This window comes from Durio zibethinus, chromosome 1 (assembly GCF_047325235.1).
Source record: "Durio zibethinus cultivar Kanyao isolate XHJ-2024 chromosome 1, ASM4732523v1, whole genome shotgun sequence".
Taxonomy (NCBI): domain Eukaryota; kingdom Viridiplantae; phylum Streptophyta; class Magnoliopsida; order Malvales; family Malvaceae; genus Durio; species Durio zibethinus.
In genome coordinates this window covers 38,051,455-38,065,596 of record NC_143162.1, presented here as the reverse complement: position 1 = coordinate 38,065,596, position 14,142 = coordinate 38,051,455, and the positions used below count along the sequence as shown (strand labels likewise).

General features: G+C 35.1%; 2 protein-coding genes across 2 annotated transcripts; one reads left to right on the top strand and one right to left on the bottom strand.

Annotated features, from left to right (window-relative positions):
• The first annotated feature begins 7,513 nt into the window (after positions 1-7,513).
• On the top strand, positions 7,514-10,822 carry LOC111312884 (lysine histidine transporter-like 8). Its single transcript, XM_022913586.2, has 5 exons — positions 7,514-8,210; positions 8,341-8,474; positions 9,582-10,009; positions 10,108-10,239; positions 10,334-10,822. Exons 1-5 carry the CDS (start codon positions 7,837-7,839, stop codon positions 10,820-10,822), a joined length of 1,557 nt encoding a protein of 518 aa, XP_022769321.1. The 5' UTR covers positions 7,514-7,836.
• Positions 10,823-11,167: 345 nt separating this feature from the next.
• On the bottom strand, positions 11,168-13,655 carry LOC111312883 (uncharacterized). The gene is made up of 2 exons (XM_022913584.2): positions 13,225-13,655; positions 11,168-11,903 (listed from the first exon to the last, which is right to left on the bottom strand). Exons 1-2 carry the CDS (start codon positions 13,467-13,469, stop codon positions 11,696-11,698), a joined length of 453 nt encoding a protein of 150 aa, XP_022769319.2. The 5' UTR covers positions 13,470-13,655; the 3' UTR covers positions 11,168-11,695.
• Positions 13,656-14,142: the final 487 nt, after the last annotated feature.

Sequence of the window (14,142 nt, the reverse complement as noted above, 5' to 3'; positions counted from 1 at the left end):
CCGCCATAAGTTTAACCATATTATGTATCTCAGGTGGTGAATTCACGTGTCTTAGCATTTCATACTGGGAAGACAGCTTTTAGCTTCAGACTCACCATGGTTCTGATAGAATAAAATGAGAAGAAATGGAAGTGATGTGAATTAATTAAAATGTGACGGTGATTGCTTTCACTTCCATGCTTTGCATCCATCTGCATTCTGCATCCTTAATTCTCTTGAAAGACAGTTGAATAGTTTTGCACCTTAATGGAGAAAATCCTCCTAAATCAAGCGTCCCCTATATCCAACATCTAGTCCTTCCACTCCAGAACCAGAGTGTTTTTTGGCACTCTAGAATCTTGTCTAGAAATGCTTGGTAATCAGCTCCGGTCCTCCAGATCAGGATGCCAATACTTGTCTAAGGTAGCATACTTATGGCCCGAGCCAAATCAGGCCCTTGCCCTAGTAAGACCAAACCAAAGAAAGAAAGAAAGGTGAAGTTTTTTCTTCAGAGGATCAATTTCGATTTCATGATTGGAAGGAAGCCTTTAATTAGTTGGATGATATGACGCTTCATGCTTCTCAAAAGTATTAAAATTAAAGCACAAAATTCTAAAACATCATCTCCTGCAGGAATGTTTACACATGGACATCGACAAATTCTCATCGCCTTATAGCAAATCTTATTAAATACGATGCACCAGTGGTGGGGTTAAAGGAGTCAACTGACGATTCATGCTGACAAATTCTTGTCTTGCATATAAACTTGAGGACTCATTGGCAGACAAAGCTGATACAAAGTCGTGAATTTTTTTACTATTTAAACGCCGAAAATTCATGAATGTAGTAAGAGTTAAAATTTTTGTGGTTATTTTTGCTGCAATTGTGAGAATAGAATCCCCGCATAACCGTGCAACTTAAACCAGAAATAGTTTGCAAGCTTGCAATTAGTTGACACAACATGAATTTTGTTGGTTTCTTCCTAACATTTATGCATTGCATCCACCAACCGCCCTATCAAATTGCTGAAGACTGTTTCAGCTTAGGAAATATTCATCACCTCTTACAAAAAAAACCCAGGAACTTTGCTGCTCAGGAAATTGGGTTTGTTAGCAATGATCACGGGTATCGGCATGTGCCTTCATTCCCATTTCGCATGCAATTGCCGGGCAATAGCCACAGTTTTTTTTTATTTTTTATTCTCAACTATTCCCCTGTAAATGTCTGGAGATGGACTTGAAAATTGAAATGATATTTTACATTTCTAAGAGTATTTGCGTAATCAAAGAAAGAAATGGGAAAAAGAACAAAAATTTTGTCATTTGGAATTCATCAGTAAGTAATTAATGACTATAATTTGTCTCCAATTTCCTTAATAACATAGCATTTGGTCACACTAATTGTCTAAATAGTAAAGGCCACATTCACTTCAGTTCAGGTAATTAATTATTTGAGTTTCAATAAGCAGAGAAAGCGTGTTCTGTAATTTTCGGAAACTCTTTGCTTACCATGATCAGCAAAAAGGCAGTAGCCAGCTGCTAGGATTAAAACATTATATACGTGAAATTGAACTGAACCTATTTCTAGAAAGAACTACATAAATCATACCAAAAAGTAATCATTAGCTAACAAGGGGTTAAATTTTGAAACTATTAAGCCAAAAAATGTGGAGAAAATATTTGTTGAGAGTTCAAATTGACTTTTTTTTTTTTTTGAAGAGATCAAATTCAATTATTTTTAGGTACATTATACATACTAAAATTTGAACTTCAAGCAGCCTTTTATCGGCTGTTAATTTGTTCTTTATAAACCCTTTTATCTTGAATCGCAATTTTTTGAGTCAGAAGCCCGTAGAGACTAATATCAATGTGGATTGCTAGGACCCTCACCACATTCTCAGGAAAATCCAAAATCAACCCACGTCCAAATCCATCTCGTCTATCCAATCAGCACATGGTTTTTGTTGAAACTCAAGCTAACATATATAATATTCCCTGGCAGAATATTGTTCAGAATATGTTTACAAACAGAAAAAACTGACCATTTTTTCTTTTAACTGTCACTGACTCACTGCGATATGCTTAATTATTCCAATGATCAGCTTGAAGAAACTCATTGCCCTCGCAAGGAAGTGGAAAACAATGGCTGGCATTGGAAGAAGAACTATATCGCTCCCTAGGATCAATCGCAAGCTGGCAAGGGCATGTCATTTGTTGTCTACTCTTTGGATAAGAGACGTTTCGTTGTTCCCTTGGCATATCTTCGTACCAACATTTTCAGAGAGCTCTTTAGATTGTCCGGGGAAGAGTTCGGATTGCCGAGGGATGGCCCTACGACTTTGCCATGCGATGCAGCGGTCTTGGAGTATGTCATCTCTTTGGTTCAAAGACGCGTCTCTAAAAGGTTGGAGAAGGCATTGTTTGTCTTGTTGGCCTCCCATCAATATTCCACAATTGCTTCTGAAGAGTGGCATCAAGCCACCATGAAAAATCAAATTTTGGTTTGCAATTGCTCCCTCTAAATAGTATATAATTAGCTAAGTTTGCATATGTATCATTCATTAAAAGAATGTGGAAATTGATAACTCTCTTTGGATGGTTTTCTACTGCAATTAACAAATAACTTGGTGTTTGAGTTCGAGTTTGTTTCCGTTACAGCTATTTTTGGCTGAGGTTAGAAACATTTCTCGGAAGGTGAGACAGATAGAGAAGACCGTCTGGGAGCTAATGTATATAACTTTTGTTTTTTGGCTCTTGAATGAACAAAAGCTTCTGGTTATAAGCATTATTCTTACATTCATTATATTGTATGAATATAAAACAAACCATTGTTCCTATATATATAGCTCAGATTAATTAAAATTACGATAGTTTTTAATTACTTATTATAGATGCGCAATGGCTCCATCAAAGAAATTGTCTTATAACTAGAGCATCCTTGTATTTTCTTGGTCCAACGAGGTGGAAAGAGGAAATTAGTAGCCCAAACTGAGTTACTTCGAGAAATGGCCTCTCACTTTAATTTAGTAAATGTTGGTATCAAATTCTTAAACAGAGTTGTGATAGTTCTCTTTCCTATACAAAGTTAATTAGAGAGGACTTGTTCCCAGTTCCCACCTTAACGGAGCAAAGAAAGCTAGAAAAGCTATATCTAACATTCTCTAATAGAATGAAAGTTTCATTGATCAACCAAAAAGCATTAAAGATCAATACAGCTTTTTCATGGCTGCAGTTGTTAGTACGCAACAAAATTTCATATCCTGACGCATTCCCCTTATCCGGGTTAGAAAATGGGGAAGCTGTTGAATCATGCATTTAACGAGAGGCACATGCGTTGCTATTATTATCGTTGGTGGCTCAGCCATGTAGCTTTTCTTCCAAATTGTTTGTGGGCATTGCTCTGCGAAGCCGTTGACAACAGTGGAATGGTATTTAGTGTTTTACGAGTGCAGTAGTCGACCTTTCCCAGTTGCCCATCATGAATTCAACTGCTGGTGTGTCTCTGGTTGGCGTTGTGGATGATTTCTGTCACTGAGGGAAGGCTGGATGGCGAGTCTTACGATCCAATCAAAGAAGAAGACAACATGCGCATGATTTTCAGCGTTAATTTACTTCCGCTTTCGGAGGCCATAATCTACGCTCGAAATTCAGGTACCCTTCCTTCCTCTTTCTATTCTTTGGGTCAAAAGAAGATAACCGGGAGGCTCAACCCGTTTCCATGGAAACCTCTTCATTGAAGGGGTCCATTATACCCAGGCTCATATGGGCTAATTTCTTGGGCTAAATAAGTGGGCCTTCAAATCTGGACTTGTTGTTAGTTACCCACTTATAAAGCTATCATTGACCCTGGATTTAACTGTTACTTAAAGAAACAAAATTAATATCCAAAAAGTAATTAAATTGCCCATCCATGAATCCATGAATGATTAAAGTTAAAAAAAAAAAAAAAAAAAAAAAAACTAGGGTTTAAATTATTATGAAAATTACTTTTCACTTTCATGAGTAGGTACTAGTCGCCTAGTTTCATGAATGAGTCGTGTCAGTCTTCTAAAGTTTGATTAAACTTCAGTGATTATACCGAATATTAATCTCCTCTTATAAGGCTTTTATTTCAATTAATACATCAACAATTTTCTACTTTTCTCTTTCGACCTTTGTTTAAATAAAAATTTTTGAATAAAATTTTAAGGCTTTGAATATTAATTTATTTAATTCAACTATATTTATACGCAAATTCATTTATAAAATCATTTAAAAATTAATAAAGATAATTTAAATTTTGCTTATTATTTTATAAAATTGTTTATATTTATGAATAAATTAGTTTATAAAATTATTTTAAAAAACAATAAAAGATAGTTTAAAATTTGCCTATTGCTCTATAATAATGATATATAATTATTATGTTTATAATTTCATTTAATTATTAATATATTTGGTGAAATTTATAATTGGCTTTTTTTTTTATTTAAATTTGTTTATTCTTCACAAACATATTTTTAATTATTTATTTATAAATATGTTCATTTAATATTTATGAACAAATTTATTTAATTTAAATGAATTAAGTCCTGTTATATCTAATTTTAAATGAGTTAAACTCAATCACTATCTCACAAGTCTTTAACAAGCATGAACAATATTAAAAGTAAACGAATAATCACTAATAAAATCATATTAGTTCAAATTCAGTTTGTTTACAATTCTAATTAGTGAGTGAACTTATCTATAAATATTATGAAAATTACTAAAATTCAAATTAGAAAGGATCGAAGTTATTTTATTATAACCAACACCTGCCTATCCATGGAATTCAACTCCATATCAAACATCTCTTCCTCAATTAACTTCATCAAATAAACTAGTAATACTCATAAAATATTGTCGTTGTCCCTCTTTGTCTGAAAATTTTTTTATTATTACATGAATATACAATATAGGAAATAAAAAATTGGGAAAACGACTGCCACTTTCGTTCATTTGTTGGCATTGTAATAAGAGATACAAAATGCTTGGTAAAAGGAAACAGAGCCAACTTTGTTACCAATATAGAACTTTTCTTTGACAAAAATCAAGAGATTTTGCATTTATTTTTACATTTCTGTCATTATCAAAGCTTTTCAAAAGTTAAAGAAAGATAACATTCCCAATATTCAATCTCATAGCTAAAACCAAATTGCCGATTACTTCTAAGCTATTGATAAAAAAATAGTAGTGCCAGATTTCTTGAGACTGAATTCAAAGGGGAAAAGAGAACGCAGAGTAGTCAAAAAGGCGTCCTTGATGATGTTGATGTCCTTTTTACACAGGCGACCATGCCCTCCGGTGAAAGGAAACCATCTAATTAAGATAGCAATGTGGGGAGGGGTGAAAGTTGCATATTAGATTATTACAATGTGCCTATTTCCCCTTGCAATTGGAAGATATTGGGCTTATGATATGCCCTTAAAAATTAAAATTCATGCTCTATTTTGATTTCCTCAGCATCAACCAATAATAATTTAAGGTCTAAGGGGCAGACTATACATATTGACTAATCAATATTCTGCGAATGGTGGAATGCTATCTGCGATTTATCAGTACCATGAACGTGACACTTCACAAGCTGCCTTTTCTAGCCTTAACAAGCTTATTTGTCATAATTAATACTGCATCTCATTCCAAATCTATGGGATGCCGATGTTTGATGACATACAATCCAAGTACACCGACAGGAAAAATAAGCCATGTCCATGGTGGCTCCGGCAGGGTTCAGGGCTTTGTTCGGATACGTTTGTTTTTTTGTGGCAATGGCAATCCCCTTCTTGGGCTGTCTAGGAGGTTTGGTGGCTGAATTGGGGACTAGGACTCTCTGGCACTCTCCTCAGCGTTGTACTAATTGCAGCTGGGGTTTATGTTGTGATTGACACAGGTATTGAAGTGAAGTGAGCTTTTTCAAGCCCCGTTAGAACAGATCATTAATTTCATTTCAGAATTAATGAAGATTATGTCGACATATACATGTTTCATGTTTGTCATTAGGTTTTCAATATGTTTGCAGTGAATTGATATATGACTAATTGAGCTAAAAGTGATTCCTTGAACTTTGAAATAAAAAACAAATGATTAAAAGAAATCCATTACCGCCATCCACGACTTTAAAATCATGGATTCAAAGGTTTGAATCTATCATAATCCTCTTCAGCAAAAGACAAGGTGACAAAGTAGCAGAGAAAATAAAATTGTAGATGCTTCACCAAAGGAAAAAGTAAAAGGTACAAAACAACTTTCACGAAGGATATGTTACACAAAATATATGGTTTCTTTAATGCCACTAACCAAATGCAAAAAAGATATACCTGAACAACTTCATGGAAACTGCCCTCATAGTTTGTAGTACTTGGTTGTATGGCTAGTCCAGTGGCCACCAACCATAGCAACGATACGTATTATGATTTTCCCTCAACCATTTAGTCTCTCTTTTTGCTATTAGTCTATTTCACGCTATAGGAACTTCACATGCTTCTATGATGATAGGTACTATTTCAATTCACAGGCCACAGACACACCCACAGACAAGGCAGAGAAAATTATTCAAAAGCAATTTGAACAGGAAAAAGAAAGGGAGAAAAGAAGAATCAAGGAAACTAGACAAGCCATTCGGGTCTTGCAGTAAAGGTTGAAAAATTGCAATGTAGATATAAATTTTAAGCATGCTTAATAAAAATTGTTGGCATCTCAGCTTTTTATACCGTGGTTGAATTGATTTTAGTCAACCCCATAAATGATCATCAGTCAGAAGACTGATTCGTATGAATTTAGCAGTTAAAAGTAAGGCTGCTATGGTTATGGTGGCAGTCAAATGAAAGAAATTCACAATATGGCAATATATACCCACAAGCAAACAGACAATAATCCACTGTCAACAATAAATCAGAATATAATTTATCTCTTTGGAATTACCAATTAAACTATATATCCAAAAACACACTCAATTATTGTATAGGTTATCTCTCCCTTTTGCTTTCTCTCTAACAAGTAAGAAAAGGCCTTCTTTTCACCTTTGATTGACTACGCACTCAACAAAGCTGCCGGCTCTCTTTGTTTTTCACTACAGCCGCTCACTTCAATTTCCAAATCCCAAATGTAACTCTCGAGTATCACTATTGAAAAGAAGGAGACCATTGTTTGCCAAAGATCCTTATTAGCATCGGATCATCCAATGTGGCATACATCATAGCCACTCAAAACAACAGCAAGGCACGTGCTTTTGAAAAAGCCAAGGGCTGGACCCTAGCACCTGACGTGCTCATAAATATTTCTCTTTGTTTTTCCAAATTATGATCAGAATCAGCTCTAGATTGATGTAACTCAATTATGAGAATGAAATGATGAGAGAACGAAGCATATGTAATATGGCTGACATGGGCATGGCGGCTGCGGCATTAAGGTCTCAAAACAGACAGAAAAAATGTGTCTAACATTTGCGGGTTGGGTTATCTTTATTTGAAAATAACAGCAGCCAAATGGGTCAGTCAAAGCTTTCACTTTATCAACCTCTCCACTATTGACCCTTGTTGGGCTCCACGTTTCACCCACTCAGCGCCCACATCCACCCCAACGTCAATTATACTTTAAAAGCTTGCTGCACACAACACAACAATTATTTCAGTGCATATACAAAACAGAGATCAGATTCTCTCCTGGAATGTTCACTTATATAGAGTGGAACAAACCCTGCTGAAGAGAGAGCTTACCAAACCCCTCATTTTAACTTTGATATTTGATCACTTACCATTTTACAAAGTACAGCAGTTGCTCTATAACCCTTGAAGAAGAGAGGAGAAAGTTGGGAGAGAGAACATATAGCTCGGTAGTTATGGGTGAACTGGTGGAAGTACACTCGAGCCCAGCAACAAGACGGCCTGTGGCCATTGCAGCACCTCCATTTCAACTCAATTGCCCATCAATGACTCGATCACCACTACTTGATTCGGGCCCCAAAACCCCCAAGAGCCCCTTTGTTACACGTTTGATGACTCCTGTGGCTAGCCCCATGAAAAAGGCAATTTCAAGCATGCAAGGTTACTTGGAAGAATTTGGACACTTCACCAAGCTTGACCCACAGGAAGCTTGGCTTCCCATTACGGAGTCCAGAAATGGTAACGCATACTACTCGGCGTTTCACACACTCAGTTCAGGAATAGGATTTCAAGCGCTTGTTCTTCCTCTAGCTTTCAAAATTCTTGGTTGGTAAGAAGCCAAGCTCTATTTATCTTCTTAAAACAAAATGGAGGAAAAGCTGTCAAACCGTATGTAAATGAACTTACCTTGCGGGGATTTCGATGAAAATGAATTAAACAACTTATTCAACTTATTGCAGGGTCTGGGGAGTTATATGCCTATCACTGGCTTTTATTTGGCAGTTATATACACTTTGGTTACTGATTCAGCTTCATGAATCAGAATCTGGAATGCGGTACAGCCGATACCTCCGACTTTCCATGGCTGCTTTTGGTAAGAGCTAAGACTCATAAACGTCGAGGGATAAAGCTAGCCTGTAGAATTTAGGGGAATTTGACTCCATGCGAGCTTAACCAGTTCATTATTTTCAGACCCTCCGCTCAAACCTATGCTTCAAGCGTAATAGATGGCATCATCAGGGTTAAGATCGTGATCAAAATAGTAGTGTTCTTTTGGGGAAAACTTACGTAAAATTTTTTAGGTGAATTTTGCGAAGTTAATTTTTTTAAAAAATAATTTAATAAAAAATTTAAATTAATAGATTAATGATATGAAAATTACTAATATGTAAAAAAATTATTAAAACTATGTTTTATAATTTAAATTTGATCTATACTTATTCAATGATAAAAATTTTATTGATATTTTTATTAAAAATGTCTATTTAAAAATATATATCAAAATTTATTAAAATTTTCTTAAAATTTACATATTTGATTTATATAATAAAATCTTTCAATCTATAAATTTTGATTTTTAATTTTAATTTTTATTAATCATTATAAGTAAAAAAGTTCACAAATTTTACCTAAAAAATTTCGTATGAGTCTTCCTCTCTTCTTTTCAAATCAAATTTACTAATGTTATATATATTTACTGTTTCGGAAAGATTAACGCGTGAATTGTTATAGCTTAGGACAAATTATTTATTTCTGTCATGTCATGTTTCTCTGTAGTTTTGCATGCTTCACATAATTTAGCAAACTTTGAGAATTGAAAGGTACCAATGGAAAAGTCTGTTAAGAAAATAAATGGTGATCTTAATCTTTTACGATCTTCCTTCCGCATATATTTATTAATCTAAATCTAATAAAAAGTGTTGTTTGATCTGATTGAAGACTTTAGTAAAAGTTGAAATCCTAAAGTTAAACTCTAATCAAATCTTTTTTCACATGCCATGATTTGACAAATTAATTATCGTGTCCATGCTTTTGTACGAGATGAACTGTATGGCATATACATGAGCTAGCATCGACCAGTGCATTGACATGGACCGTATGGTAAAATTATGCATGGGAGACTTGAGAGTGAATATCCTTTTCTTTTGTCAACTTTGAATCTTTGGATTAATTAAGGAAAGTAACATATCAATGTTTTCAGGAGAAAAACTAGGGAAACTACTAGCTCTTTTCCCCATCATGTATCTATCGGGCGGTACCTGCGTGACCTTGATCATGATCGGAGGTGGGACCATGAAGATTTTCTTCCAGATCATGTGTGAGAACACATGCAGCGTAAAACCACTCTCTGTTGTAGAATGGTACGTGGTGTTCACTTGCTTGGCCATTATTCTGGCTCAACTTCCCAACTTGAACTCTATTGCCGGAGTTTCCCTTGTTGGAGCAATCACGGCCATCAGCTATTGCAGTTTGATATGGATTGTGTCTATTATTCAAGGTAAGCCGGAGGCCGTGTCCTATGACCCGCCTGAGGCAAAAACGGAAGTGGCCAGGCTTTTCAATATTTTTAACGCACTTGGGATAATCGCGTTTGCTTTTAGAGGCCATAATCTCGTGCTAGAAATACAGGTAAGGCAATCAGATTTCAGATGAATTTATAGGCTTTACCTTGTTTGTAATCCATAGATGCTTTCTATAATAAACTTTTATTCTTTTCTCTCGCACAGGGTACAATGCCTTCCAGTGGAAAGCACCCTTCCCGTCTACCAATGTGGAGAGGAGTGAAATTCGCGTACTTGATTGTTGCGACCTGCTTGTTTCCCCTTGCAATCGGTGGCTATTGGGTTTACGGAAAGTTGGTAAGATAAATTGCTCTCCTTCGTCTATATATAAACACACTTGGGCCATGCCCATAAATTCCTTGTGGCTAATAGATATTGGTATTATTCCTAGATGCCTGAAAATGGAGGGATGCTAGGTGCTTTGTACAAGTACCACAAGCACGACACATCAAAGTTGCTTCTAGGGATAGCAAGCCTACTCGTTGTAGTTAACAGCCTCAGCTCATTTCAAATATATGCTATGCCCGTATTCGACAATTTGGAGTTCAGATATACAAGCAAATGGAGAAGGCCATGTCCGCAATCGCTTCGCACAGGTATCAGAGTTTTCTTCGGATGTTTGGCATTCTTTATTTCGGTGGCACTACCATTCTTGCCAAGCTTGGCGGGGTTGATCGGGGGGATTGCATTACCGCTCACTTTGGCATATCCCTGTCTCATGTGGGTGATAATCAAGAAACCTCGGAAATTCAGTCCATGTTGGTGCCTCAACTGGGGACTCGGAGTATTAGGAATGGTCCTCAGTGTCTTAGTGACTACTGGAGCAATATGGGGCATAGTGACCAAGGGAATAAAAATTCACTTCTTTAAACCCCAGTGAGCAACGGCTGCATGATCATAGATCTTGCTTATCAAGACTGACCAACAAGCCTTTGATCTCCTAAACTGAATACCACGAAGGAAGCAACAATGTCAAACATGTGCGACTTCTTTGAATGGTCTTATAATCCCTGTGCATTGGCTTAAGTCTTAACTGATATATACATATAAATCCTCGTGTATTACACCTTAATATATATGAAATCACCTTATCAACATGCCTGTTTGCCAAAACATAAGAGTAGCATAATTTTATCTTCAGTTAATTTGTGAAAACCCACGGACTCCGAACTTTATACTCCCTAAATTGACAAATTCACAATAGTAAAACCCAAATAAGCCAAAATTTGCAAGAATTTAACTCTTTTATCAACTGGGAAACTGTAAATCATGTATAATATTTATCTGTTACATATCAACTGTATGGGTACATCATACATGCAAAAATGTTTCAACCACTCATAGCACCCATTTCTATCCTCTGATGTCTTTTAAACTACAACCAAGTCTAAAGAAATTACAAAATAAAGAAAATATTGTTAACTACATACCCACCTGATTTAGAATTCCAATATAGTTTCTCAGAGCCACGCATACGGTGCAAAGGTAGTGAGAAAGACACCATACCTTAAAACTAACTGCAACTAGTTCAATTAGAACATCCCAACATTCCATCTCAAATCAATAGACTCACCCCGGTTCACCTACGTTTGAGGTGATCATATCAAATCATATTCCTTCATTGGCTTGCTTCAGGAACAATTACATGTTTCAATAGACCAGAGCAAGCGTGGGCCAAATGCAATAATCAATAAATCTCAAATTTATAAGACAAAGTTGGTCACTTTCAAACAAATTCAAGCTTCATGAAGTTCTACATAGATAATGGAAGAAGCATCCTTCTTTTCTTTTTCCTAGCCAATCTCACTTGCTTTGTGATTTTCATGCAGAGAAGCAATAGCATTGTGATGCATACCAGGACAAAGGCAAGTTGCATATGCCTAAAATATAAAGAAACAGCCGAAAAAACCAGGAAAGCTAAAATAATGAGTTCCCATATAACAAAGACCACAACATCCACCCTGCACCCACAAAACAGTAAAGAAAGCACAACTATTAGAATCATTCTTATCCTGAGACAGAGAAGAACAAACAGCACAATGAAGACAAAATAAACAGATCCCAATAAAACTACACAGATAAGCATTCTAGATGTTACATACTCTAATTTATTTTCCCCAACAAAAAGGTGGAATCTCCTGCCACATACAATTTATTAATCTCAATCATAACCTTACAAACATGTCAAAACTAGGACAAAGTACAAACATATCAAAGCAATGAATATTTTCCATCCATCAATAACACAAAAATCTCAAATGCACACATGTTGCAAAGCACAGACCCAAGGCTACCAGATATTTATTTTCAATTTCTAGCACCAAGAATTCCTAATTTGAGCAAGCATCTGAATAATATGGACTCCTAGCCTAGCCCCCCATAACCTGAACATATCCAAACAATTATATAAAGCACCAATTGCCAGTGGAGTTAGCAAGCATTCTGGTCTTGTAGATACTTCATAAAAGCTATGGAAAAACTTTGAGATACAAACGACACACAATCATAACAGCTAAGTGAATGGCAAGATTGAAGCACACATGTATACTCCTACAATCAAACAGTTAGTTTTAAACCAACCACACAATTCAGTCAATTGAAAATATACAATATAGAAAACAAGACAAGTAGAAAAAGCAAGAGTTGATAATAGCAGTATAACAAGTATTAACAACAGAATATAATTGTTGGTACAGAATTAACAAAATGTGATACAACAAACTCCCACAAATCAACTACACAAAACAACCCTTGCCGCCACAGGCATGTTGTTTAAGCCACCTAATTTTCTATTTCTGATGAAAATTAAGATGAATCAACAATTTCAAAGCATCCTTTTCCTTTACTTTCTGAGGGCTAATGCACATCGTAAGGACTAACTCCAGAGTCAAGTTCTCTTTCTTTGACCACCTAAAATTTCAATATTCAAAGAGATAATTTAATGACTACGAGAATCTTTCAAGCTTTTTTTCTCCAATTCCTAATACATGTATCAATAGATTGAGAAAATGAAATCAATAAAGAAACAAAATGTTCAAAATAAATTCAAAATATATCATAATCAAGAAGCTACAGCCGAACCTTTTAACCTAATTATTCTATAAAAGTCAAGCTTATTCGGTAAGGATTCGATCGAAGCTCAAATGAAGAACATTTCATAAACAGCTCGTTAAGCATGAAGATCTGGTTAAAGAATCAAGACCAGAAAAAAAAATCCTAAATTTCAATCATATATTCGAAAAAAGAAAAATTAAAAGGCAAAAACGATGGAATTGGGTTTACCTAGAAGATGTAAGATTAGACGTTGATGAGAAAAACGAAACGGAGGCCCAATCGTGCTTAGATCGAATCTGATACTCTCTTAACTGCTCTGCTAAATTCGATCGCGTTATCATCACTTCCCTTCTTCTTTCCCTGCCTTTCGGCTTTATGCTTTGTTTGGGTTTGGATCTCAAAAATTCTTTAAATTTTGAGAATTTGCAGAACAAGATACGAATTGGAGCTAGAATAAAGGGAAGGGAGAGCATCAATGTTCGATTCAATTAGGCCTTTGTTCGTTGCGTTGGCGTTGCGTATAACCTTTCCCCCTCCTAATTTTCCCTCTTCTGCAATCGCCTTCTTTTTTTTTTTTTTTTTGCAAACCAACAAAAAAATTAAGCGAAACCACAGCCGGCACATTTGACGGTTTTCTATATAACTACGGATGACCCCATCGGGCTTATATGAGAATGTGCTATATATAGATACACTTGCTATGGGCCTGATTTTGTAATCAAAATAAAAATTTTATAAATAATGATAATTGAGGGGATTTTTTAACGAAATTTGAAGCTTACTTATCAACAATTTTCTTTTAATTTGATGTAGCTTAAACATTTTAAATTATTTACTGTTGTGCATGTCAAATTGGTAGTTGTGTATTACTGATTCTTGGATAATAAATTCACTATTTATTAAAAAATATTTTAAATTATTTTTATACAATACACGACTTTGTTTGTTAAAAAAAAAATGATATTTTATTTACGTATTAAATTTGCATTTTTAAGGATGAACAAGGTTTGGATTCTAAATGGTGATAACTCTAAATAATTAAGCTGATGTCTGTTGTGATATAATTATTTTTAAAATCATAATAATTTACATATAATAATTATTTTTTTAATAAAAATTCAGCAATTTTACATGTCGATGATTTTC

What these genes read in the sequence shown, in the direction of transcription:
- LOC111312884 (XM_022913586.2), top strand. Translation starts at nt 7,837, where the DNA reads ATGGGTGAACTGGTGGAAGTACACTCGAGCCCAGCAACAAGACGGCCT. An exon ending in ACTTTCCATGGCTGCTTTTG is followed by an intron (nt 8,475 to 9,581) that starts GTAAGAGCTAAG and finishes CAATGTTTTCAG; the next exon opens with GAGAAAAACTAGGGAAACTA. An exon ending in ATTGGGTTTACGGAAAGTTG is followed by an intron (nt 10,240 to 10,333) that starts GTAAGATAAATT and finishes TATTATTCCTAG; the next exon opens with ATGCCTGAAAATGGAGGGAT.
- LOC111312883 (XM_022913584.2), bottom strand. Translation starts at nt 13,469, where the DNA reads ATGCTCTCCCTTCCCTTTATTCTAGCTCCAATTCGTATCTTGTTCTGC. An exon ending in TCTAATCTTACATCTTCTAG is followed by an intron (nt 11,904 to 13,224) that starts GTAAACCCAATT and finishes TTGTGGGTGCAG; the next exon opens with GGTGGATGTTGTGGTCTTTG.